This window comes from Sylvia atricapilla, chromosome 1, assembly GCF_009819655.1.
Source record: "Sylvia atricapilla isolate bSylAtr1 chromosome 1, bSylAtr1.pri, whole genome shotgun sequence".
NCBI lineage: Eukaryota > Metazoa > Chordata > Aves > Passeriformes > Sylviidae > Sylvia > Sylvia atricapilla.
Genome location: NC_089140.1, coordinates 30425184 through 30452322, shown reverse-complemented (window position 1 = coordinate 30452322; position 27139 = coordinate 30425184). Strand labels below are relative to the sequence as shown.

General features: G+C 38.7%; 1 protein-coding gene across 3 annotated transcripts in view; it reads right to left on the bottom strand.

Annotated features, from left to right (window-relative positions):
- The window catches only part of HDAC9 (histone deacetylase 9), a 273052-nt gene that overhangs the window by 157839 nt on the left and 88074 nt on the right, over positions 1–27139 (bottom strand). For 2 of the 3 annotated variants that reach the window (XM_066318427.1, XM_066318436.1), the window contains one exon: positions 23114–25670. In XM_066318427.1, the coding sequence (XP_066174524.1) occupies positions 25350–25670 (321 nt within the window). In that variant the 3' untranslated portion in view covers positions 23114–25349. Of the gene's footprint in view, positions 1–23113; positions 25671–27139 lie in introns of those variants that run through there. The other variant, XM_066318441.1, reaches the window with a different exon arrangement.

Here is a 27139-nt window from a genome sequence, read left to right as displayed (position 1 = left end):
CTGCAGGGCAGTGGCCGCAAGGCAGCAAAACACTGCTTGGAATAATTCTTTGCAGATGCCAGGAACCGGAAGTTTCAGGGAGAAAAATGAAAGCCATTCACTCTTCCAATGACACAAGCCTTTGATACAACAAAGTCAGTTGGACAGAGAGCTCCAAGGTCAGGAAGGCACGTAAAGATTGGTGATTAGAGAAATACTATATCAGCAAAGTGTGGCAAGCTATTAAAAGAAACTGTAGCTTTTATGATTGTGCTGCTGGAGCTTCCCCAGGGCTATTTATATTAGATATTGAGTTAAGCATAACTTATTTAGTCTCAGCATTCCAGAAAACATTTTGATGTCAGCTACTGAAGGAAAGTAAACACAAGAAGGAGGAAACAGGGCTGATCCCAAACAGATAAAAATTTTGTAATTTAATTTTGTGAACCCATGCATGTTAGAGCATTAAGAAAGAGGAATTTTTAAAAGCTTGATTTGACTTAAAGCCTGGTTGATAGAGGTATTTAGTCACTGTGCTGCTGGGGGAGGATGGATGAAGAAACAGAGATGATTTATCACCTTGAGTACTTGCTACACCCTAACAAAGAATGAACACAGTTTTCTGTAGATTTTCATCTAGAGCAGATTTTATGCACATGTGTGGTTCTCATCTAATGCTGTGGGCTTGTGTGTATGTTAAGCCAAATTATTTGCTTAGCTGGGCTGTTTGCCCAGTGGATGTCCTGATGGCTGATGACAGGGATTTGCTTGCCCTGTAGCAAGCAATTAAGAGTCTTTGGGACTCTAATTTAAGATTGCTCTATGAGTCTGGACTTCTTGGTCACTAAGTGAAGAATCCAAAATCTGATCTAGAGGCTGGTGATGTCTGCACAGATATTATCTCCCAGCTCAGCAGCTCCAGTATAGGAATCACGCTTGTTTATTTCTGTAAGAATAAGTCAGTAAGTCCATTAGGGAGCTCTGCTCATGGGCTCTATTCTCTCAAATAACACTGTGGACCTGAGGAAATTACAAGTATGAATGTAAAGTCAGGTGTGGTTTTCTTTGATTTGCCAGAAAGTATCATTTATTTAAGATGAAGTTTCACCAGTCAAAGTCATGTACAGCTCAACCCCCTTAACACAGGGGACACACCTCAGCAACAGCTCCTTGCAGAGGATTTTTTCCCTGACATCTCGACTGTGCTTTGATTCTTAGATTTCTTTTTTTAAAAGTGCTTTTAGGTGGAAGCTTAGCACTTACAGGTTTGTTTGAGTTCTGCAGAAAAAATATGTGAAGCAATATAGTAGAACTAGCATGATGTTGCAGGTATCACTCGGTAGATGTTATCTGTCCAAAATTACTCTCCAAGAAAAAAATCTGTGTTTCCTGCTACCTTGTTCTGACCAGATGTTTTAATGTCATGTCATTTTGGATTTAGGCAAGATACCAGGCCTTTCATTTTTCTTTATCTGAGTAAAAGATGCATTTTATAAGATTGTGAAGACCATACTTTTTTGCTTTCTTTGATTAGCATATTTCCTATTCCACGACCTCTTATTACTGATAAAATAAAGGTTTTCACTCAGATTGTATAATTCTACATTTCTGTGTTTGAGTGAAAGAAAACTTCCTCTTCCTTCTCACCTTGCTATGTATTTTTTTGGACTAATGTTTTCACTGCAAAGAAATTATTCACTATCATAGAAATATCCCAGCTCTGCAAGTTACATATTAATGACCAGTTCTCCCAGACAGAGCATCATATTCCATTTAGAGGGAAAATGTTATGTCTTATGTCTGCTGGTTACCAAACATCACAGATAGGACTTAGCAACTAAGGCTTTATTTGCATGCCCTCTGCCTAAAAGCATACTAGTTAATACAAAAACTTCCCACTGATTTTTTTTTTCCTTTAATTACTCAGCCTTACATACTAGTCCTAATTCTTGGCATATTTAATAAGATGATGCTGGGCTATGAATTCTGTATATCTTGATTTACCATAAGTTACCACTTTATTGCACTTTTAGGCTGTCTTTAACAACAGTATTTTATTTAGGAGTACCAGTGTATTTTGCATATTGTCAAGATAGATTCAAAGCTTTTTGGGACCCGTAGCTAAAAACGGAAAAGGCTTGTGTTGTTGACTATTTGGTTGACAAAGGTAATTCATGGCTTGAGGAAAAGGAAACAGAAATGTATTTTACCCTAAAGCTAGACAGAAAACTAACACACAAATTTAATAGAAAAATCTAAGTTTGGCTATGACTGAAGGACTAGATGAGCCGAAACAGATTTATGATGATAAGAACATAAGAAATGCCTTACTGCATTGTTAGATGTTAGAGGCACATCCCTCTTTCTTTCCTTTAATATCTGCTTACGACCCTGTTGTCCATGAATTTGTGTAATCCTGTTTTATTTAAAATCTCCCATGGCAAGGAAGATTTTCACTACTCATGGTGCAAAAAGAAAAAACAAAAAAAAACTCCAAAAAACCCCAAAACAAACAAACAAACAAAAACCCCACCAAAAACAAACACCCAAAACAAAACAAAAAAGCCCCACCCCAAATCTAAAAAAACCAGCACACCAAAATCTTGCATGTTTTAAGTTGATCTCATCATAATTTCAGCAAAAGCTCCCAAATCTAATATTGCAGGATTTGCTGAATAACAGTTTCTCATCCACTTTACCTGCTGCCCTCCAGATGTTGTAAATGTCTTGGTATTCTGTAGGAGAGTTAGACATATTTACCCAGAAGGGTCTGTGCCCTTTTTCAGCCTCTCGTGGTGATAATGTGGCCCTAGTTCTCTGTTGTACAAACTATCTTTCAGCTCAGAATTGTTGAAAATGGTCAGTTGATGTTTGTGCTGCAGCTGCCTGGTAGATGACATGCTCAATGGAGAGAGGACACTGCCAGCTCCTGCCAGGCTCCCTCCTTGCCCAAGCATGCCCCAAATCTGCCACCTCTTCTCCAGGCCAAGGGGAGGCTGGCAACCAGACAGGGAAACCTTACTGTTTAGGTGATATTCCCTAGGAGAGTATTTGAGAAGTGCATTTTAGTTTTATTTTAACGTTTAAATGTTTCTGGTTTTTACTGCCATGGGTTTGCCCGTATAAAAGCCCCACATTTAACACAAAGTAACATACGAGTTTCCCAAATGGTTTCTTCTACACTTCTGCTTCTATTTTTCAAACTCTTTAATTTTGTCTTTCTCTCTCTCCTCTTCCTCTATTCTTCCCACTGGGAGATGATGATGTATCTTTGCACAAGTCATTAGTGTGTCTGCATCAGTACTTGCAGGCAGTATGCAGTAAAGCTTTGACTACAATGTGGTTCAGTCAAGAAATAAGAGACAAAGCCTAAAGCCTGAGACCAGCACCAATGTTAGTGGTTTGATATTAAATATATTGCCACTTTCTAATATTTTCAACTAGGAAATAAATCTCCTTTCTGTTGAAAGACAGTTCTGCCTTTGAAGATAGAATAACGTTTACATAAATGTTAAGGTCTTCTTTAATGTAGCTTTCATTATCTCCTATGTTCCCCCTTTCTCTGAAAGCTGCAATGACTGATGTCAAGATCAAGGGAGTCAATCAATGTAGATACACTCCAGGACCCAGATAGGATATAAATCACCCTTACTCCTAACCACGGTGGACACCTAACTGAAGGACAGAAGTTTACATACTCACCATCCTTGTGGGGGAGGCTAAATTTCCCAGCCACTTACCTCACGGGCACCCCTCATTCATTAACCAATTGGGGTGCTTAGTATCACTTATCAAATAGGCTAATCAAAGTTTGAGAGAAAACAGCTCTTGACCATTTCTTGCCCTCTGAGCACTCCAGGGCCACCTCCCACCCCTGGACTTTTATCTAATTAAAGTTAAAGAGGGGAAAATTAATCCATGGAAGAAAATGAGATAACAGCCACCACAGCAGACCGTCCCAGAGCCTGGTTTGGCTTTCATCTACTGCTACCTGACAATTAACTCTTCAGCAACACAGGAACCCCATTTCATGGGAGCAGAATCTGTCCCTCCACACAGCAATAGTGTTGTATTTTCATTTCTCACTACTCCATGTTGCAGCTCCTCTACTTGTAATGGGTGTGGGTGAATTAAAAAGGTCATCCTTTACTTTCCCTCTCTCAAGCTTGACTTAGTGCTGTTTTCACTTGCAGAATACAAAAGTGAAAACTGTAATTTATTACAGTACCAGCAATTCAAGATGTTTTGCTTGGATCCTGTGCTTGTAATTGGTAACCAACATTCCAGCCTTTCTTGCTTTTGTTGGCTACAAGTTTATAACCCTCAATTTCATTCTCTAAATCTGTCTTTCAAGAAGACATTTCACAACACAGGATTGTGGGGCTTTTTTACCTTAGAAAAAAATGTGGAGTGTCCCTTTTGTAGATTCACTGCCATTTCTGTGGTACTACTCATATTCCTGTTTGGTGTTCTTTTGTTTTAAATTAATCTCTTTTAAACCACCTGGTGGTAAACTTTCTGAATCCCAAAGGATCTTCCTTTACAACTGCCTGAATTTTTCAGCAGCTGAAACTTTGGCACTGTGAATATCAGAAATAAGTTAACTCTGGTAACGCAGCAGTTGTTAGCTGCACTGTGAATGGAGAAACTGGTGTTTTATGGGGTACTTGGGAGTCCTGAGCTGTGGCCATGCAGCAGCAGCAAGCTCAGCTCCTCCAGCTCCTGCAGCACCTGCCAGCAGCAGCACATTGGGGTGTGGGGGCAGCTCCAACACATCACCCTCGCTGGCATTTCGGGCTTTAGGGCACCAAGGGAGCAACAGCAACAAAGTTCAGCTTTCTTTCTAAAATTAAGCTGATAGCTTGAAGGCTGCAGTTATACTACTAGAATTTTAGCAGGAAGCATTGGATTATAAAGTTTGTGGGACAGGCACATATGGCCAAAATTAGAAGTGCTGAGGAAATCCCACTTAAATTCTAGCTGTCTCGGTGTTGTAACTTGCACCTTGAGGCACTCAATGGTGGGCAAGTTTAAGTCGCCCAAAGTAACCCCATTTGGACTCTTTTCTTAGACAATAAAAACAGTTTTAATTATCACACATCTATTTTGCTTTGGAATGGGTCACTGTACTGGGTTTTGTGGTGATTTTTGTTTGTTCATTTGGCTTTATCTTGTAGCATGTTTTTTGTTGTATTTTCTAAGCCTTCAAAGACCATGTACATCTATAGCACTATAGCCACCAGCAGACATTAAATACCCTACAAGACTAACCTTAATATTGTCAGTACCCAGTCCCTAGCACTTCATAATGGGCATTCTGCAACATGGTTAATCACTTGCAAATGGAAGCTGTAAAAGATAATAGGGTTCAAACCTTTTCATTTAAATCAAAAAGAAGCCCTACTCAAGCTTCCAAACTTTGGGAAAATTTTAGTCCATATCAATGTCTAAATTAGTATCTGGCCTTCCCTTTAGCTACCCAAACTAATCCATCAGGCTGACAATTTAGAACTATGACCTGCAGCTGTTTGGTTATGGAAGGGACACTGGTAGGGCTTTAAAGGGGGATAAGCGAGGCAGTGAAAATGAGATTCAGTAATCCTCCTGTAGTTTAAGGTATTTTGTACAGGGTGGGAAGGAGCTGAGACTTTTGCTTGCTTCCCTCATGCCAGGCAGCAGCAGGAGGATATGGGAGATCTCTGGGCTGCTGCCCACTCAGTGCTCCCATGGAGGCAGGTAGCAGAGGGGCATTTGCCAAATTCCTTCTGCAGCTGCAGTGTCAGAGTGGGGAGTTCACCAGGATGCATTTAACTCAGATATCAATTAATACCAGCTGCTTTACTCTGCAGGGTGGACAGGACCAACTAGGAACTGGAAAATCTGTAATAGGGAAACACATTAGAGAGAACAGTTCTGTACTGGCAGGGGGATAGGCTGCAAAGCTGTAACAAATCTTTTCCATCTCTAGTTTCTACATATATAATTTATATAGGCACTGAAAACTAAAATTATAGCGAACTTTGGTCACTATCCACAAGAGACAGATTTGATCCAGTGACCCAAAGGCGAAAGGTTCTGTATTCTATTAGCAACCCGCAGCAAATGCAGTCCCTCACCAAGGTTTTTATATCAATAACTAAATACCACTAACCTTTACAAGCTATGTGGTAACATTTTCAGTTTCCTAATTCTGAGTCATTTCCCATTCAAATGGGAATTTGAGTTTGTCTTAAAGATAAAAATGGAATTTCTTCAACATTTTCTTGTTAGATATTTAGGAGTTCAGTTATTTTAGAAAGAGGGGGGAAGAAGAGCAGGTTGAATTCTGACTTTGCCTTCAGAGTGTCTAAGAGGCATTGCCCTAGGAGAACACATCAAGCACCACACCTACACTACTTTTTCCACACTCCCCTGTGACTGAGTATGAGAGAAAATTCTTCTCTTTCCCCTTACTTTCAATTTTACATCTTCTTATCTATTGCCCACTGGAATGTCCCTTGGAATTCCAACCGGGATCCAGAAGTTAAGAGAGAGTCTTGATCTTGGTACTAGTTAAATTTGAAAAGCAAGATAAAAGTATTTCCACATATATTATTTTGAACGTGCACAAAAACGTGTACAGACTAAGAAAATATAGAGCTATTTAATTTCCATTAAATGTAAAAATGTGGAAATAACCAAAAATAAGTTACATAAAATAGCAGTTGGAGGTCAGTATTCATGTCAGAGGTGGTCTTGTTCTATTTTTTTTCCTTTTTTCCTTTACCTACAAGCCAAACACCACTAAGCCAGAAACCACCAACCAGTACAGTCTCACAGTAACAAGATATTAATAGCCCATGGAAAAATCAACATATAATTTTATATTACGGTACTTACTACAGTCCCTGTATCTTTTTTAGTTCTGCCCTAACTGTAACATGAGAAAAAGCAGTGGAGTGACATGCAAAAAACTTGTGCTCATTTTAATTTATAATATATTCAAGATACTGAAGGTAATTTTTTATATTATATGTTTTTAAGGTACTCTCACTTCATTCTTTTGTTACAGAAGGATAGGAATTTTTCATACTGGTTTTAGTGTTGTTGCTTCTTGTTTGAACAAATCTGTCAACCTTTAATACACAGAGAACTATATAATAATCCTCAGTCTATAAAGTACCTCTGGGATAGTGATGCATCTCCACCCTCTGTCTATGGGCCTGCTGTCCCCACCATCAGTTATACAGGCTCCTCTCAAACATGAACTCTCTTGTCGTTGTTTTTGCATACTGAAGTAAACAAACAAATGTTTTTGTTAGATCCCAGAGAATGCATTTGCATCACCTGCATGGACTTCCAAGGAAGTGACCCCCACACTTATAGGCAAGTGGGTGTCTTCAAAATACAGGCCTAAGCATTTTTGTGGTTTTACTTAAAATTACTTCCCAGAGGCTCCTGTCTGTTGTGATGGTCAGTGACCTGAACTGTGCTGAAGCAGGCTTAGTGCCTATATTCTGCTTCTCCATATCCACACATTTGTTTGCTGCCACATCATTTACCTTTGGGACAAAGGGACTTTTTGCACACATCCTCTCTTCAGCATCAGTGATTTCAAATCACTTACTACTTTAGTTCCTAATTCTTTTTATATCTCCTAATCTTCATACACGAGCCACAGATTTTGTTTGTTTGTTTAAATTATGTTGATTAATCTCTTGATGTCAAAAACGCCAAATCCAGCAACAGGAAGAGAATTTTCTGGTTAACTTGAAAAGAGCTTAATCTACATTTGCCTAGCCTGGTTTCCTTGTAGAGGTATGCAAACTGTTCAGCAAACTTTCAATCAGTGTCTCTCAGCCTTTGCCTCTTGGAAGGACTGATGCTGGTTCAAAAGTGCAGAGCTCTTTCCTGATTTCAGAAGTGCTAAAATAGCAGAAAAAAACATGAAGCAAAAGAGAAGGAATAAAGACACAGCTCCTCCAAAAACTCTCCGTCTAGCAATAAAAAGTGAGCTTGAAAGGAAGAATCCACTCAGCAGGCAGGATTTAGAGGATAAGATGTTATACATATAACACCACTCTCACAGGCAAGCCAAGAGCTGCACTCAGCATGCAAAGGTAACGCTTTAGGTCAAGGCAGAAATGTCAGAACTTTCCAAGAATTTTGGATAGTCCAAGTGATACTGTGGAGCCTGAGTTAACGTGAATGCCTACTGGGGCTAACTTTCAGGTTGCTCCTAGGACTCCATGGGATTTAAGGATGTTTTGCTGCTGTTTGTATTCTGATTTTAAAATGAGATTAGACACTTGGGAAAACACTGTGTTAATCTGCTCCACAGTGATTCATGCTGGTCACCAGACTGAAGCGAAGTCCTGCTGAAAAGCTTTAAAACTAGGCAACAATATTGGAAGCAGAGCCAAACCAGCAGTGTTATTTCTAAGGCTGAGGGCTCCATTCCAAAACTACTGTCTCCTTTTCTCAAGCAGCTTAGTCTTCAAAAGAGGTCCATTTAATACTAAAAATTACCATGATTTGGGGGTCAATAAATCTTATTTTTTTAAGTGATAGACCACAAAGTGCCCCATGAATTGATCTACTTCATGTTGCCATGGAGTTTGTCATCTCCTTTTTTTTTTTCCCCCCACATACCCAAGTACTTAATTCTGCTCTCCCCTTGAAACTTGGAGGATTTGGGTTTCTCCCTCTCCCAAGATAGTTATCGTTGGCCAGTGCATCAAACAACTTGTCTACTGAGCTCCAGCCACAGAAGAAATACACCACCTACCAAACCAAAGGCGCCCTCTTCAAATCACAGTTCCCTTTTGGCAGGCAGTTCCTCTCATACCATTATACCCAGAGCAAACTATAAATCCTTGGACACTACTGGCTACCTCAAGTGCACAAAACCAGCTATTACAACGATCTTAGTAAAATGAGCAACTGCTAGAAAGGGACTGTGCTGTAGGTGTAACACATTTCACAGAAATAGTTTCATATAGCTCCATCTTTTACTTTTCAACATTGAAAAGCTTCTCTCTAGCAAGCTTGAAGCAACTTCTTTTTTGTATCTGCTGATGTTTTTTTCTGTTTCTGTATCTTTGCTTTTTTTTCTTTCTTGATAATTTGTTGGTGTTGGTTTAGGTTTTTTCATGGTTTTGTTTGTTTGTTTTTCCTGTGTGGTCTTTGACATTCCTTGTGAGCTAAGAAACATGCCTCGCCATTGCAGGAAACATCACCACATAGTTCTGTGTTGAGGAAGAATCTCACCATTGCTGTCTTAGGTAGATTTGAAAATGCCAGACAAAATTAGTATCTATTGAAAACAAAATCTCACTGAATTGTCACAGAGCTTTCCTTGATCCTGAATAACGTTGTCTTCAGATTATTTTAAAAGAAATTCCTGATACTATTGAAGGTGTGAGGGAGTAGTAACTCCTCATAACTCCTTGCTATAAACTTCCTGAATACCTGTGTACAGAAGGGTACCTTCTTTTTTTTTCTCCTTATTAAAAATAAAACTGACTTCTGCTTCACTGGTATATGCTCAGTTTAAAATGTGTTTTTGAACTGCATTGCTCCAGACTATACATTAGAGCTGAGTGCATGATTAAGTCTGCAGCTTCTGATCTATAGATTAGAACAGCAAATTGCTCTACCCTGTTAGTATGGAAGCAGAAGTTTCAGCAAGGCAATTAAAATGATAACCTGAATGCAGTGACTTTGGATTACATGGCCAGAGCTTTCACAGCAGCTGTCAAAAGGCACAAAAGTGTCCTTGCAGACATGAAGGCAGCTTCACAACAAAGGCATATTTGGCTGTTCGTCCCCTGCTTCAGCATTTGCACTGCTCCAAAATGCTTGCTTCTACTGCCTCAGTCACACATGTGAGTGAGAGAAGAGGGAGAGCTTTTATAAATACCTGGTTTCCAGGGCTGTGCAAAGCTGCAGAGGTTACTCCACTTTCTGAATCTTTTTTCACATCCATTTGATTACTCGCACACTTTGAACTTTGCTGCCTTTCTAGTTACTTGGGGCAAGGTATGTTTTCCTGCTCCATGTCAGATCTAGCTAACAAGAATTCCTTTGCTACAGGGTAAGAATGAAACATCATTAAATGATAATTTCTTTTCCACAAGCATAGCAGGTATGACCAAGCTGCTTTCCTCCTATGCCTCCCTCCCAGCCCTGAGAAAGGGAAGAGACTAGCCCCACAGTACTGCATTTCTTGGGTCATTGTAACTTAAAGTCCTTTTGTCAGAAGGAGAAAACAAAAGGTGCCTTGAAAAAATTTTTAAATTCCCTCCCTTCTAAAGCAATGCAAAAGTTCACACCGTGTGCTTTTATAATCAGACTCAGCTGGGAACCTTTCCCTACTCAGGCAGCATATGCATCAACAGGGTGTTTTTACTGCAGCAAGAGCCAGATTCTAGTCTGAAAATAAGTTGCTTTCTTGTCTTGCCTGCTTTTGCATGCTCTAGGTAAACTTCCTGGAGCTCATGCTTAACCAAAAATATAGTGGAGAACTTTTTCCCTTCCTAAGCAGGCTTTGCTCAAACATGTCCATTGAAAAAAATTTAAAAACTGTAGGAAATTGGTGAAAAAGAAGCAATCCACATTATGTCCTGTCTAAATTAAATGTAAAAGCACCAGATTTGCAGAGGAAATCAAAGTCTGAAAAAGTAATTACCCTTGTTTAGATTAAATGCAAGACAGCATTTTAATAAACAAGCAAAACCTTTGGCTAACATCTTACTTCTCAGCCTTTCTCTTATTTTATGTTTAAAATTATTTATATTTTCTCCTCAGATCCATAATCCCCAAAAAATTAACCTGTCCAAATTGCACATGTACAGGATAAAACCATAGCTTTGATTTTGATTACTTTGCTTATGGTTGCAATTTAGGTAGCCCTGATTCCAGCCATTGTTGTTTCTGTGGACTTGAGCACACTTCAAATGGAGAGAAAATCTCAATTCTTACATGGATCTAGTTAGATTTTTGGCTGCAAGCATATAAACATATCTCTTATTTTGTTGACAAATTACTTAAAAACAATTTTGCAAGTATGGTGCTGTTTATGGCATATTGTTGCTCTTTTAGAGGGAGCATGGACTTGCACTATTGTAAGCTGGAAGAAATTACTTGTAAGTGGGAGTGGTTTTATTTGTAAATTCAATTCTCAAACATTCAACAGAACTACAGGAAACATTGCATTAACTGAACTATTTCATAGAGACAGCAAAACTGACACTATTGAAGTCATGGAACTTCTTGAAACACCACAAATCAGCAATTTGACTACTGTCTCTTATGAAATATACTTGATATAATATAACTAGTTTATTAGCAAAAATACCTTCCTCACTGATCTAGTGCTAGATAGACATTAAATAGACTGCATATGACACTAAAACATCATTACACTTTACTGGCAGTTCTTAGCATTGAAACAGAAAAAATAATGCTAAAAAATGAGTTGTGATAGAGTTTGAAATGGAAATGGAGAAGAGCATTATTCCAAGGCAAGGAGTCTCACCTTCCCTGCTTCCAGAGAACAGCAGTGCAGAAGTACATGGATAATGTGATAGGAGATAAAAACCTAGCCAACCCACATTGCTACAGCTGTGGGAGATCAGGATTAAAGTAGGTGAAAAATGAAGAAGATTTATAGTATTTCAAATTTAGATAATTAAACCAAAAATTAATTCTTACTTTTAATTTGACCATGAAGTCATTGTCAACTGGTAGTGCATTGTCATGCTAACAGTTGACAAACTGATTCTGAAGACAAGTTTTAGTACAGCCCTTTAAAATAATCTTCAAGAATATCACAAAACACATGTATTAAAATTATAGCACATATAGAGAAAATGGGTTATAAATCACTGAAATGAATCTTAAGAAAGCAAGATGCTTGTTGACACAGGCACAAATAAAAATGTATCTGAAGGTGCTACTACTCCACTTACACATCCTCATGCATGCAATTTAGAAGCAGAAATATAACTTTGGAGAATCTGTTTTTCAAGTAGTCTGGAGCTTCTGGATTTCTGGAAATCAGGCCTTTAAAAACGTGGGATTCTTTCCACACATCCTTCTGGAAAGTTCATTCTTCCTAATTCAAAAACCACAGCAGCCAGTGCCTTATGGATTTGTACGACAGCGCTTCTCTGTCTCTCTCCTCCTCAGACTTTGTCATTTTTGGACTTGAATAGTGCAGCATACTCTTGCCTGACTCCTCAGCGGGAAATTTTTTCTCCCTGCCCAGTCTTTCCAGAATCCCACTACTGAAGCCAATATAGTATCTTTTTTTTTTGGGAGGGGAGGAGATAGGGGATAAGGGGAACATTCTCCACAAACCCCAGCTTATTAAGTTTTTCTTGGACTTCCTTTGGTTTCCTTTATGTAGAGCTGTCATCGACACTTGCTAAGTTACAACACCCTAAAGACTCACACAATGAATTATGTTTTTTCTATAAATGCAAAGACACATGCACTGCTTGTGTATACCTTCATGCACACACCTCAATATCTATGTGTATCTACACAAAATTCATCAAAATGTATAGTAGTGAAGGCAATTGTATAATGTTCTTTTTGAAGTTCCTTGGTCAAGAAGCATGCAAATATGTGGACTGTTACATGAGGAGACTGGAATATATGCCCACACCTGTTAAGTAAGTGGGAAGTAGTGTCATCTAGTGGTTAGCTCAAAGCTAAAGGGGACAGGAGCTGTAATTCAGCTCATAATAAACAACATTTTTAATTATTGCATTTTTGTACTGTGCACCTTAGAGGAAATAAGTGTTACCTATTATATCTCATTGATTTGGCTAGGAAACAGAAAAAAGTAAATCCAGTTGGAGAAATATCAGAACTAAGTAAATTGTTAAGATGGACATTTTCCTTATATGCATCCCATGTCATCCCAGCAGTGTTCCCCTTTGATGATGCAAACTTCTTCAGAGCAGAGGCCACAACATTCCATCCTCTTCCACATTATATAGTTCAAAAACTACTGTAGCAGGATGCTGCCACACTACCATAGAAAGAAGGACATTAATTTATTGCTGAAACATACTAACTGAAGTTTATTCAACAGTTTCAAAAAATATGAGTTGGCAAGTATTTCTGTATCTAGTAATGCCTTATAAGATGGAATTTGTTTAAAAGATGGTTCTTATTATTTCCTCTTGTGACAACATGATTTTTAAAAATAGTATCCTCATACAGTCAATACTTTCAGCATCACTTCTAGTTGCAGGAAAAGGTAGAGTACTCGCTTACAAGTGGAGGAAGTGGTGGTGTTAAGCATATACTTAAGGCTAAGTGTGTGATTAATTTCTCTGTAGATTTGGGTTTTATAATATGAGTGGAGTACTCTATCTGCTCTTCAGTTTTTGTTGGAAGACTTAAAGGTGTCATTTGCAGATATTTCTTACATGAAAGTAACAGTATAGTGTTAACATAAAAGCTGACTTATACCTGGCTGCCACAGTACTGGTATAAGTATTTGCTATGGAATCTTAATTAGTTTCACCCATAACAGTTTCATCTATTGAGATGAAAGAAACAAAAATCTACTAGAACTGCCGAATGAAAGGCTAACCATATTAGAAAGGAGCAGTTATAAACAGGACTTTTCCAGCTGCCCTTGCTAATAGGCAATTCTAAAATAACAGAGATGTGTGTCTTAAGTTTCTGCTAACAAAGCTGATTTCTGACCAGAAGGCTAGAGTATTCTTTTTCATCTATTAAGCTCTGAAAGTGACAGTTCTTCTTCATATCCCCAATATTTCCTTTTCAGCTCACCAAGGCCAAAATGTCATCTTTTCTTGTAAAACAAAAAATCAAAGCCAAATGGTTAAAATGCAAAGTTTTGGTTAAACAAACAGTCAGTATTTCAGTGGTTTTATCTGCAGCCTGCAGAGCAACTAAACAAAGCCAAGATATTGTCCATCTCTTTGACAGACAAAGAGCCTCAGAGGTTCAGAATGACATGCCCGGGGCTGGCACGTGATTAGAGTAATTAAATTAAATAGCAGGAAACATGTTTTCCATATGCCATTGCCTGGCCACACACAAACTGTAACAGTAAATCTTTTATATTACATTGGTTCAGGGAAATGTATAACCATTCTAAAAATGCATGATGCCCACAAAAAATAAAGGGGATATAGTAGCATATTCAACAGGCTCCCCAGGTTTGGTCACTGGTGTAAAGTGCCAAAGAAGTTCATTCCATACTTATTTATTACTAAAGGTGCAGCTTAAAAAATGCCCTGAGCATGTGAACATTTTGGATATGTTACTAGATTTACAGTAGAGAATAGTGCTGATGCTCCAAATCGGGAAAAAAAATCCTCCCAGTAAAGTGAGGAGAAACATTTTGGTTATCTTCCATATTCAGATCCTAGAATATTCCTGTGAGTCTTTTACATGAGAGAGAGAAGCTGTGCATACTCAAAGCATGTATTAAAAAGGAATTTTTGTTTCAGTTTTATTTTCCACAGCAATATCAACTCGAATTTCTCTGTTTTCATGGCCAAGTTGTTAGAAAAGCCAACATGTTTATCCATGCTATAATATTATAAGAAGAATTGCTAGTCAGTGGCAATTCTGTCATCCTTGAATTTACTTGTCACTATGCTATTAAGATCAACTGGAACATTTGCTAATCTATTTCCAACTCATCTTTCAGTGGTTGATGATGCCAATCCAATCTCTGGTATTTCTGTTGTGTAATGATCTTGTACAAAGGGAAAAGGCCACAAATCAGTTTGGAAGAAGCCATTAATCAATGAGGACACATGAGGACATGCCTAGTCCTTGGGATTTTTAGGAGATGACATACAGAACACTTTCTGTAAATGAGGAACTCTGAAAACTGCAAAATGCTCTTAATGTGAAGATTATTAAGAATTCAGAGAAAAGCACTGCAGCACATAAAGAGATGTCCACTGAAAGTAAATAAAAAATGTAATTCACCCTTTTCTGATAAAATATATATTGGATAATTTCATAAGCATTTAAGATATTCCATCTTCCTTTTATCTGTCTCCTTGACCCAGAAAACTCAAGAGATGAAACAATGGTAATTTCAGGGTTTCTGATTTCAGATCCACCACTGAGCTATGGTATTAAGTTTATTAATTGATTCTATCCAATTAAATCAAAATAAGAGCATCCAGCTGGAAAAAAAAAGTGTCAATTTATTTTTGAAAAGTAGTGCAAAAGATGATTAAACATTGATACTTTTGGTTCAATCTTTAGCAGTTATGTTATTTCTCAAATTATTAAAGTATGATTCAAGATGTAGTCAGTATGGAGAATTAGAAATCAAGACGTTTTTCTTTGAATGCTTTCTTTAGCAACTAATCTCCATTGTTTGATCAGGAAAATTTGCGTTTAACAGTGAATCTAATTAAAGGAGACAATAATGACAGAACAGCAAAGACTAACAACCCATTTTGGTAGTAGCTGAGAGAGCTTTTTTTTTTTTTTTAACCTTTCTTTAACTGTCTGAACTCTTCTATTTCCCCCTGAAAGGATATAGGTGCACTTCAATTTAAATTATTTAGCCTGAACTTTCTATACAGTGGGTTAAACCAGTCAGTTAAAAGGCAGAGAAGTTAATGCCTTGTACCATGCTGTCTTCTGAGAACAAGTACAACAGAAAAAGTACTTTGTAGCAGGTAGAAATCTGGAGCCTCTGGCAGAAGTAATGTCATCATTCCCAGGAGAGGACAGAGCTGCTCTCTGAGCCCAGGAGGGTAGATGTGTTACAGCCATCTCAACTACCAGATGTCTGTAACACATTCCACTGCTGCTGCTTCACCTCCTCTATCTCCCATCAGCATTCCTCACCATGCCATCCCACAGCATTGCCCAAGAGAGGAGGACACCTCTGCATCTGCTCTCCTGGCTCCACAAATGGCCTTTCAGAACTCCTTTCAGAGCTCCTGCTGCTGCACCTTCCCTGCCAGGAGCCAACCCCACCAGGGCTTGGCTGAGCACACGTGTGAAGGTAACTAAAGGCTCACAGCCCTTCCCCAGAGGATCTCTTACGTCTTATGATTGTCAGAAATGAGACAAATCTGGGAAAACTGTGAGAGTTCTGGGCTGGTACACCAGGAGATACCTACATGGATAGGCATGGGAGGGAGAAGGGGCTGGAAAAGCTCCTGGGGAGGAGTTAATCACTGAAGGGGAAAAACACTGTGGTAGCTTTGTGTACAACTGTTCTTCTGATTTTGCAGCTCTGCCTTTCACCTTTTGGTGCTTTTCCAGCACCTTTGTGTCCTTTTAGGGACACAAGCTTTATGCTGTGAGGAGCCTCCATCCCTGTGAACCACCACAGCTGCTCCAGTGGCATAGAGGAGGTAAGGCCTGTAGAGAGAACTTGGCAGTATTTCTTTGCTCTTACAATGCTATCCTGTACTAGGACCTACAACAGCACATGAAATCCAGCTCAGTGGCTTCTGCCAACATTAAAGAAACTCAGTTTTGCCCTTGGTAATGCCCTTGGTGAACAACTCAGACCAAAGGGCTTGGACAGTTTCATTTTTTCTGTTCTAGTTCTTGTCTCTTGTTCCAAAGAACTGCTTGAGGACCAAAGGTTCTCAGCCTTTGAGCTCCTGAGGACCAGAGGTTCCAAAGCCTTGAGGCTCTCCTCCAGCACAGTGCTTGTCAGAAGCTACAGAACACAGGGACTGAGCACAGCATCAGTTGTTCACTGCTGATGCCCCAGCACTGTAACAGAGATCTGTGGAGAAGGCAAGGCCTAAGGAGTGAATCTGGTTTCTAATAGGAGTCAAGTTGTGAGACTATTTTCCAGCTTCTCCTTTTGCACAGAGTACATCTGCTGTGCAGTCAGCCGCATGGCTTAAAATCTCCTTGTTTTGTTAGGCCCAAATTCATAGTTCAATGGATGAACTTTTTAACACAGAAGAGCAAAATACATATATATATAGAGAGAGATACAGAGACAACCTTCTTGACATCAATTTCTGTTTCCTTTACAGGATTCTGCAGGTTTAAGGTAACTGATCTCAGTGGAACTCTGTCCTTGCTTTCCAAATTTCCAAATCCTCCTCCAGTTATAAACCCTTCACCAGAAAAGCCTTTTCAATCAATACATAGCATATGCATTAAAGCAGAAGAAAAAAAAAAAAAAGTTGAATAAGAAGCTGCTATGCATCAAACAATAAGTGCCCTGTCCTGTGATTTCCTTAAATACTAGATGAAGTTATCATGCAGTAGACACAGTAGGGCTGACTCTGGTAAGACAGCTTAGTAAAGAACTTGGTAAAGATCCTGATCCTGGTAAAGAGCTTCAAAACTTTTTCTTATCTAATGTACCTAACCCCCTCAAGTACCTGTCTGCAAGGTCATATTCAGCCTTTTGGGATGGCCACGTCAGTAAGAGAGAGAATGACTCACTTTTATCACTAAGCAGCTAAGTCTCACATTATCCTTTCAAACTTCAATCATCCACTCACTTGTGGCCTCTAGGATTGAACACTCATGACCAAAATTATGAAGGAAACTGTGTTGTGGAACTGTTTCTTGGTTGTGACCACCTTTACAGCAATAGCTTCACAAGTGCTGTGCCCCTGTGGGTGTGACATCCCACTGGGCAGAGCCCACTGCCTCCTCTCTGACCCAGTGTGTTCCATGCCAACTGACTTCCCAGCCTGAAAGCATTCTGGAGGCCACTAGAAGAAAAACTTAAAAATTTAAATGACTTAATGGGCTTTGAGTAATTTTCTTTCATTAAAAGATGGAGAGAAAGGGCCAGAAAGGTGAAAGGAAGGATTACTTCTTTTACAGGAGGGTCCAAGCTACCATAACAGTAACATATAACTTATAACAGTATTTAACTTGAAAGCAGTCAATGGACTTGAGAAAACGAGCAGCCTGCCTGGTTAGTGCATTATCCATCAACACAGGGAAGAGTCCCCATGCTAATTCTCAGCCTCCTGCTGCCGGAACAGATCTTGCTCCTGTTCCTTTTTTTCTTGCTGGTTCTGAGCTGCCTGTGTTTCTTTTCTCAGAGCCTGCCTGAGAAGGGATGGAGATTGTTATGAAAAGAAAAAAAAAAAATCACTCACACAGCACAAAGGGTAATGCTGTGCATATTTCAGCTGAATAATCAGCATCCTTAGTGAGACCAAATTACCTGCAGGGAGACCCAAGTCAGAGCTATGGATGTCAGGTGTCCCTGGACTGAACCTGGGCTGATGGCAACTGTATTCAGCACTCCCATTTTCATTTCTGTCAGAAACAGTAGAACATTTGAAGCTCTCTGTAGAGTCAGTAGCTTCAGAAAATTTCAGAAATATATGCAGAAACTTATGGGAAACTATGATAAAAAACCTCTACAAGTTTAGGTAAATGGTGAAAGCCGAAAAGTTCTAGAAAGTAGGGAAGATGCCAAGAGATGTGCTGTTGGGTTTGGGTGCCTTTGATACTCAAAGACAAGGTGTCAAAATGGCTAAGAAATGAAGGAAACCAGTCACCACCTGTCCCTGTGTGCAATCAAGTATTTGAGTGATGGAATTATAGTCTCTGATGTGTAGTAACTCTTCAGCTTCTATTTTCAGCAGAGCAAGATCTAGGAGAATATAAGCTGTAGAAGAGGCTGGTCTCAGTAGTTGTTCCTCTGTACATGGCAGGAGAGCATTTCCCAACTGTGTTTCTGTGCCCTGTGCTCCTTCTGGATTTGTTCAGTAAAAGAGATCTGCTTTAAAAATCTGCAAGCTGCCACCTTAAAACTATCACACTGCTCTTACTGATGGGTGCAAAAGGAAAAGGCTAAGGAAGGAGCCTGAATGAGACTGAATCCTCCATGCTGTACTAGCTGCTTTACAGAGAACCTGAGCAAAGCCTTCTTAAGCCCTTGCTGTTGCTTCATTGCTGCAACCTCATAGCTGTGATTTTCACAAGCCCCTTTGCCGAGGAAATACAGGCAGTATGAACAGAAACACCTCCTTGGTCTCCTGGGGACCCAAGGGTCACAGGCCAGAACATGAGAGGAGGCAAATCATGCACTGCTTTCTGCATTAGAGCACCTATGTCTCCAAGGCATTTGGGCTGAGCTGCACTTCCAGGACATTGAACAGTGTAGCTTTATGAAGATTTAGCCAGCAATATACAGAGCAGTGCATTAACTCACTCTCACATTTTAAAGGGAGGAGAAAAATGAAAACTTGTGCTTTTGCACACATGAATGTCTAACTGTGAGAAATACATTCAGAGGTCAAACAGAATTCTTCCCAAAATGAAGCATTTAAAGAAGCAACTTTCCAAGAACACATAATCTTCTTCAGTGACAATATTAATGAAACTCTGGGCTGTAGGATACAGGAAATTATACATTGCCCAAAGTTATGAAAGCAGTATCATCTGTCAAAATGTGCAGTGATAACTACTGGGACATGGACTTGGAGGCTTTTAATTCACACTAATTATGAAGCTCTGATTAAGGAATTTTGCCTAGTGTTGTCCAAGTGGTCTCCTGACATTCTGCTTTCTCTGAAAAATGGGAACAATAAAAAGAGTATCAAGGTGCTATATCCTAAGTATTTGAAAGAGGCAAAGAAGCATAAAATCTCTTGGATCTAAAAATAAAGCAGTGTCAACATTAGTCCATGAAGGTAGCAATAAAATTAAATAATTATGTTACATTGTAATGCTACATGGTCGGACAGACAATTCAGTTAATTAGTTTTACGATAAAATAAGTGTTATTGCCTTCTGTAACTGGAAGTTTACAATAGAAGACAAAAATAATTAACAAATAATAAACAACAAATATTGGCATTTATTACGGTTAATAGATTTGAGGCTTTCTTAAGAAAAAAAAAAAATATCATTTTCCCATCCAACTGCAGATGGGAAAGTATAGTTACTTGAGAAAGAATAATTACTTGTAACTATTCACATTATTATACACTTTCGTGTAGAATTAGCATACAAAAAAGAATTATTCTTCCTGTAACACAGTTTTTAAAGACCACAGTTAGAAACTTGATAGAAATGAACAGGCTCTTAAAGAATAAGGCTGAGAACAAACAGGCTAAATATTCAGAGGCTTCCCTGAATGTAGATAAACGGAATTTTTTTCACAAAACAAATCCAGCTACACAGCACTCCACCTCCTTGCTCCATCTACACTGGGTTTGGTTCCAGAAATCACAGAGCCAGCTTGTGTTGTGTAGGAGTTATAGTGGGCTGTGCAATCACAGACTTGAGGAAGGGCAGGAAGGTGCAAGGTTAGTGCCTCTTACTGGCTGCAAAGTTAAAGGAAACAGCTAAGGCAGTCTACAAAAAAAGAGATGAATTGAGCTAAGACTGCAGTGGCAATCTAATTTAGGAAGGAGGAGTGGAGAGGGCAGGTTTATTTATAAATCTGACATTGTTCAAAACTTACATTTCCATTTACCGTGCCCTTCACAGCACTTCTCAAGGCCAAAAATGCTGTAACCATCCTGAAAGGATCAAGTGTACAGAGGGATACTTTTAACACCATATCCTCCAAACCATCTCCCTCCTATTTCAGGGCTCAGTACACCAACAGTCAACACAGTTACTTCAAGACAGCTACGGAAAATAAAACAAATGCAACAAAGACTCCAGGACCACATTCAAAACATCTTATTCAGTTAATTAAGGCACTGGACCACTTACAAGTAAGTATCTGCTCTGTCAAAACAACTCTAGTGACTAAGACCCCCATTATCACAGCAAATCACATTGCTGAATGATTTCAAGTTACTAAGGGGACTCCTTTCAACTCTCAGCTGCTGCCTAAGTAATCCTTGGATGGCTGAAGCAGATGTGTGTGCCCACAGGTAGCCAGGGAACTTGTCCTGTACAGCCAGATGAGTTACAGGGCCACAATCCAAACAAGCAGGAGTGTGACACAAGCTCAGCAGAAACTGGGACATGCCTAAAGGATGCACCTTCCCAGTCCAGTGTGTGTGTGTGTCAGGGAGAGCACAGAGGAACCCAGATTTTCCACTGGCTATGCAGTTTCAGTTAACCCTATTTTTTACCTTTAAACCTTAATTCAAGTCAGGCTGAATTAGGGAAAAAAACAAAACCGAAACCAAAACCAAACCAAACAACAGCCCAAACAAATGCAAAGCCCAAAGCCTATCAACCAGAGCAGCAAAATTCCACAAAAATAACTTGTATTATTTCTCTAGTCCAGAGAGGATAATTTCATCCAGGATGCTCTTCTTCTGTTTGCCTAACCAGAAATTCAGCAGATGGTGTTCTAAACTATATTCTTCCACCGAGAAATGAGGTACAGAAGCTCCATTACCACCCAGATGATGGGAACTGCATAAGGAAATCAGAAACTAAACAAATAAATGAAAATCAAACAAACATTTCTTAAGTGGATAAGTAGGACATGCTGCTAGCAGGACAGAATACAATAAGGAAATTAACTTGGCTTAGCTAATTTTGGCTGCAAATTGTAAAGTGTTCATAAGGGGGAGAAATAAGTAAACATTTTTAGATTGCTGCTTGGGACTAGTGTTTATAGATTTTTACCTCAGAATTCCAGTGAAGATAAAAACAGGGTATAGTTGGCTTAAGTAACATGGAGTAAGTCTTAGTGATCTTGATGATAATGAAGATGGCATGAAGATAGTGCACAAATGAGTGGTGGTAGGGTCTGAAGTGCTTCATGAGGCATTCAGCTTTTAATCCTATTTTGTTAATACCAGAAGATGACAAAAAGGCTGATGTTACAGTATCTACATTTCAGTAATGTGTGTCTGAGTATGTAAATATTATGATGAATTTTCCTTCATTTATTAGCAATTACTTCTAAATTGTCAGTTATAAGCTATACTGGCTTTATTTTTTGGACAACAGGACAGAATAAACATATATTGTTAAAAAGAAAAAAGAGATGCACATAATCCTTGGAAGAAAATAAGGCATGTGATTGTACTGTATTATGATTATTTTCTTCATTATGGGTGCTTTGATGCATGGTAAATAATTTAGAAAAAGTCTAGGTGCAGTCTCCAACACAGGAATGTTGTAAATTGAAAACATTTAAGGCTGCTCTTCTAATTCTAACACAGGGATTTAAACAAAAGGGCACTAAATAAAATCCCTGTTATGAAAACATGATTTACCTAAAGACATACGATTCTAAATATACTATAAACAATGAGGCAAGCAGTACAATGCTATGCTATTAATGCTTGTTTTAAACTTTCCTCAGCTAAAACTTGACCTTTTATCTTCTTTTGGGGGGTTGTATTACTGATGAAACATCACACTGCTGCTATAGCAGTGAAAATAACTGAATTTTATTTACAGAACTATTTATTCTTACATACTTGTGTTGCTGAAAGATAGATTTTATTTTAGTTGAAGTTATACCACAACCGAAGCCGCACAGAGCATTTGGAAATTAAATGAACAGTTATAAGAACTACAGTGCAATAGTTTTCCAGACTCTTCTTGTAGTAATAATTCATGTCCTGTAGTAAGAGGGATTGTTATGCAGTAAAAGCTCTCTCTCTCTCTGTAGATCCTTAGCAAAGTTCAGGAAATGTCACAAAGTTATTTAACATCTTTGTGGAATTTCTCTATATTGGGACCTCACTGTCTCATGCAAATGCCTTAAAGTCTGTCAAGTTCTTGGATTCCCTCTCTCCCAGTGTATTTACAAGTAGACTTTAGTTTTGCAAAGGTCTTGATGAATACCAAAGTGGTCTGTACAAGCACAATTTTAGATAAGAGGTCTAGCAAGTTTTAGAAATGTCATGTAAATTATTACAGTTAATCTGAATTTGGGATAATTAGAAGCTGAGGAACTGGGATTCACTTTTATGTTTCTTATATGGTATGATCACATGTTGAAGACAGATGCCATGATGGGAAAATGAGCATGCATCAACACTATTCCACGTTCACTAAAACTTGCAATGGCTGATGTAGGATAAAACAAGAGACCAAAAAGAAAGACTTTGTGTAATTATTGTAAGAATAGTGTAATAAAAAACCTTGCTCTTGAAAGTTTTAATTGTTTCAACAATGTGTAGCAAACATATCTGATTTTACAAAGCAGAAACACCACTACGTTACCAAATTTACACAAAGTCAAATCTCTGGAAGGGGATCTTTTAAAAAAAAACTTTATTTGAGAAAGGAAGAGACTTATATCAGAAGGCAAAAAAAGGGAACATACAAACAGAATATATTTACAACACAAAACGAGATCACCTCTAAGGGTGTAAATTATAATAAATACAGTAGATTTAAAATGTAAGAAACAATTAATTAGAAATGTGGTTGTTTAAACCCAGTTTTCCTTTTCACTGGTTCCAGGTAGTTTCTCTTATTTTAATTTTATCCAAATTTGAAAGATTCTGAAATTAAAGTACACTAATGTATTGGGGTTTCTCACCTGAATGACGTTATAAAAATATCTTTTGTTCTTCTGTGAATACACATCTTTGAAGTGATATTGTACAAAACTCTTCTCAATTGCAAATTTCTCCCCAAATGTATTTTAAAAGATGCACTATCCCTTTTTGATGAAGCTGAAGTCAGATTTCAAAGAAAATTAAAAATATACAGTATGGGAATCACATGTATTTTTATTTTTATAGCCTTCACTTTTTTTGAATGTAATTTTTTTCATCCAGGATGGATAAAGATTTCTGTTCGAATATGAAGTACACATAAAAATCACCTGTGTTTTTTCTCAATTAAATCTTTTTCTATCTATGGAGGCCTTTTATGTTAACCACAACTATTTAGTAGTTTGTTTGTAGACCTTCTAGGAAAAAGGATAATGTATCTTTAGAAGTTGAAACATTTTAGAAGAGATTGAATAGTATTAGAACATAATGTAAACAACACATGCTAATAACATACTTGAGAACAATTTCTACATTTGGCAAAACAACTATCTCTTTTGAAACCGGATACTGCACCTTAAAATACCTCAGCTTTAGAAATATAAATATTTTTAATAGAAAAAAAACCTGACAAGGAGCCCAGGTCAGTTTGGGATTATCCATATTAAAGGAGATCTTAATACAATGAATCTTTAACTAGCTTAACAAAAGTAAACCTATAAAACAAGGTAAACATATCAAAAGGGAATATGAAGGAAATGTTTCACTGGAAAGCTTCCTTAACAATTTCCCTACTCGCTTTGTTATTTTCTTTGACAATAAATCAATTCATAGAGTGCCTTTAAAAACAGAGGGAGAGCTGCCCCGTCCCCCCTGCCCCGCATTCCTCAGCACATGAATCACTTGGGCTTCCTGTTTCCATAAGGCATTTCCTGCCCCCCCTCCCAAAATCACTTTTCTGCAGGAGAACAGCAGGGACCTGACAAAGTATCGACTTAAATAAACAGGGCCTTGCACTGCACCCAGCCTGGCTCTGCCGGCTGGGAGGGACGGGCCGGGATGAGCTCGCAGGCTGCACGACTGCGCCTTCCAACTCCCCCTAAAGCTCCCAGACAAGCTGAACCTGCCTTCTGTCAAGGTGGCATTTCATGCACAGTTGTTATTTTAGGATTTGTCCATGAGACTCCACGGTAAAGGTTATGAGATATTGTACAATTAGTTTTCATTAAAAAAAAACCCCCACCAAACAAGTGATTGGATATCAGATGATAACGAAAATAGTTCTGTGCTTTTCGTGCAAATAACTGATTGGAACCTAATGCTGCATTTTGCTTCTCACCAGTACTTTCATCTGCTGCATTTAAGGATGTCTCTGCGGACATTATCATCAAAAAAGACAGAATAAAAAAAATTAACCAAGCAGTGCAAAAAAGAAAACAATGCAATTTTAAAACAGTGCCTTGCCTTGCCTCTTTGTATCCACCTTGTACTTTTCTCTAAATTAAACTTTATACACCAGCCTTAGACCACCAAGATAGCAGTCAGTACCTGTCTACTGGGGAAAATACCACCCTAACATTAACAGTGTTCGAGACTACAATATGATACAATATATACAGAGAGCTGAAAGCAGAAGTCAGAGGATTCAAAATCAGAAGAATGTTTCATCAATCAGGTCTGGAAACTAATTCCATCAATTGCTGATTTCAATGGGCTGGGTGATATGAGTTCTCTTTCACTAGGACTAAGTAATGTAAGGTAACTCTGGGCTAATACAGTATCTATCAGCTATTACTCAAAGATTTATGTAGAATAATTGACTGCAACAGATATTTTCTCAATTAGTGGCCATAAAGATGAGCTTCACTATGTATTCAAGTGTACATACAACACTTCTGCGTTTGTTAAATTCTTTGAACAGTAAATCAGGATTTGCTAGCTCAGTGAATCAAACACAATTGCTTATCAAAGCCTAGAAAACGCATGTGATGTTCAGATAATAACCTTAATTACAAATCCTGGAGCTAAATCTTTGCCTATTACCTGTTGCATAAAAGCAGCTTGCTCCCCAGATTCCATTTGCTGGGTTTGAACATCGTCATCACTGTCCAGTGGCTCCTCTTTGACTTTCACAGCCCCCACCTGCTGTCCTATTCTGTCATCCACACCAGCACTGCTGCTCTCAGCCCTAACGCTGGCACCGCTGCCGGGAGCTCGCTCCTCCTGCATCGAGTGATCTCCATGAAGCTCTTCTTCAGCTTCCTCCAGGTGACTGCCAGGCTGCTTGAGCTGCTCAATGGACTTAGAGAGCATCTGGAAAGAGAAGAGGGAAACAAGTACTGACTCTTTTCACTGATGCCAAACACCAAGTTGTACTAGATCTGCAGGGATGAAATTAAAGTCTCCACAGCAAACCCACGTGGCCATGCCCTGTCAAAATGCTGATGTATCTGGACAAAAGCCCCTAGGCAAAAGGCCACTTTTTTGTTCTGCAGCAGAAGATACCATGTTTATAGGTAATGAAAAACATGAGCCATCTGTTAGACTGTTACAGCTGGTAAACTAGAGAAATTAGTCTTCCTTCATCTTCTTCAAACATGAATGCAGAAATGCCATTTTACAATTAACTACCCACAACACAAAATAATAAAGGAACACTAAGTTAAGGGAACTACTAATATGGTTAATATTTTGTTATAAGCAAATTAGAGATTTTTCACACAAACACCTCTATCAATTAAAGCATGAAGGCAGTGAAAGCCAACAAAGGAGAAATGACAAAGAGCTGGTGTCAGTCCCCTGTCCCGTGGCACAAGCGCATCTGTCCATGACTGGAAGGACTACAGCCTTTGTGGTGCATCGTACAGGCATCTCAGTTCCAGCAATGATGATATAAGAGAACTCCAAAGGCAACATCAGCTCTAGCCCAGTGACTGCTTTTGTAAAGCTCTCCGGATGCCTGAGCATTGCAATCACGTGCAGTTTGTGTTTTGCTGTTTAAGATTAAGCCAATGCATTCCAAAATACTCCAAATGTAGTCCAAAAACCTAAACTGGAAAAAATCCCCACTTTGTTGAAAGAGGCACCAATCAGACAATGTGAATAAGAAGCTGAAGGGTTGAGTGAGTAATTATCATTTATTCAACTCAATTTCAAGTAAATGCTGTTTTGTATCATCTATGTCAAATATCCTGAAAGGGAAAAAAACACCTTTTACCTTTACTCTTACATACTTTCCTCTTCTCATCTGTCTCCCCCCAGCCATGTCTTTCAAACCAAGTTTTAGCTAGTCTTATATACTCAATTACTGAGTATACGAATGGCTTCAGGATGTCTGGTTTTGTCACAAACCATGGACAATCCAGTTTTATTCAGCTTGCTAATGCATACAGAAAAATGCCAGGTTGTCATGTAAACTGTGCTCAACAAGCTGCAGCTGGATTTAGGCAATCCCATGAAGTCAACAAGGAGAATTGAAAGACCAATTTATACATCTATTTATCAGGGCAGCTGATGCTCTGATTCATATGCCTCACATCACTGGAGAAACAGGTTCCTCAGAAGAAGTCTGTCTGGCCATTGTCACAGCAAACCCTCATTTCTGAGGTGTAATGGAGTTTAATGGCTTACTAAAAAGAAAGAAATAAAAAAAATCCCTCTTCCTTACTGCAGTAACTGGCAAATCACAACGTATCCTGCATGCTGCAGGTGGCATGCCCTAAACTGGGCAATCCTTACTACTTCAGCTAATGTGGAGAGTCTCCTGTCATTACACAGCATCT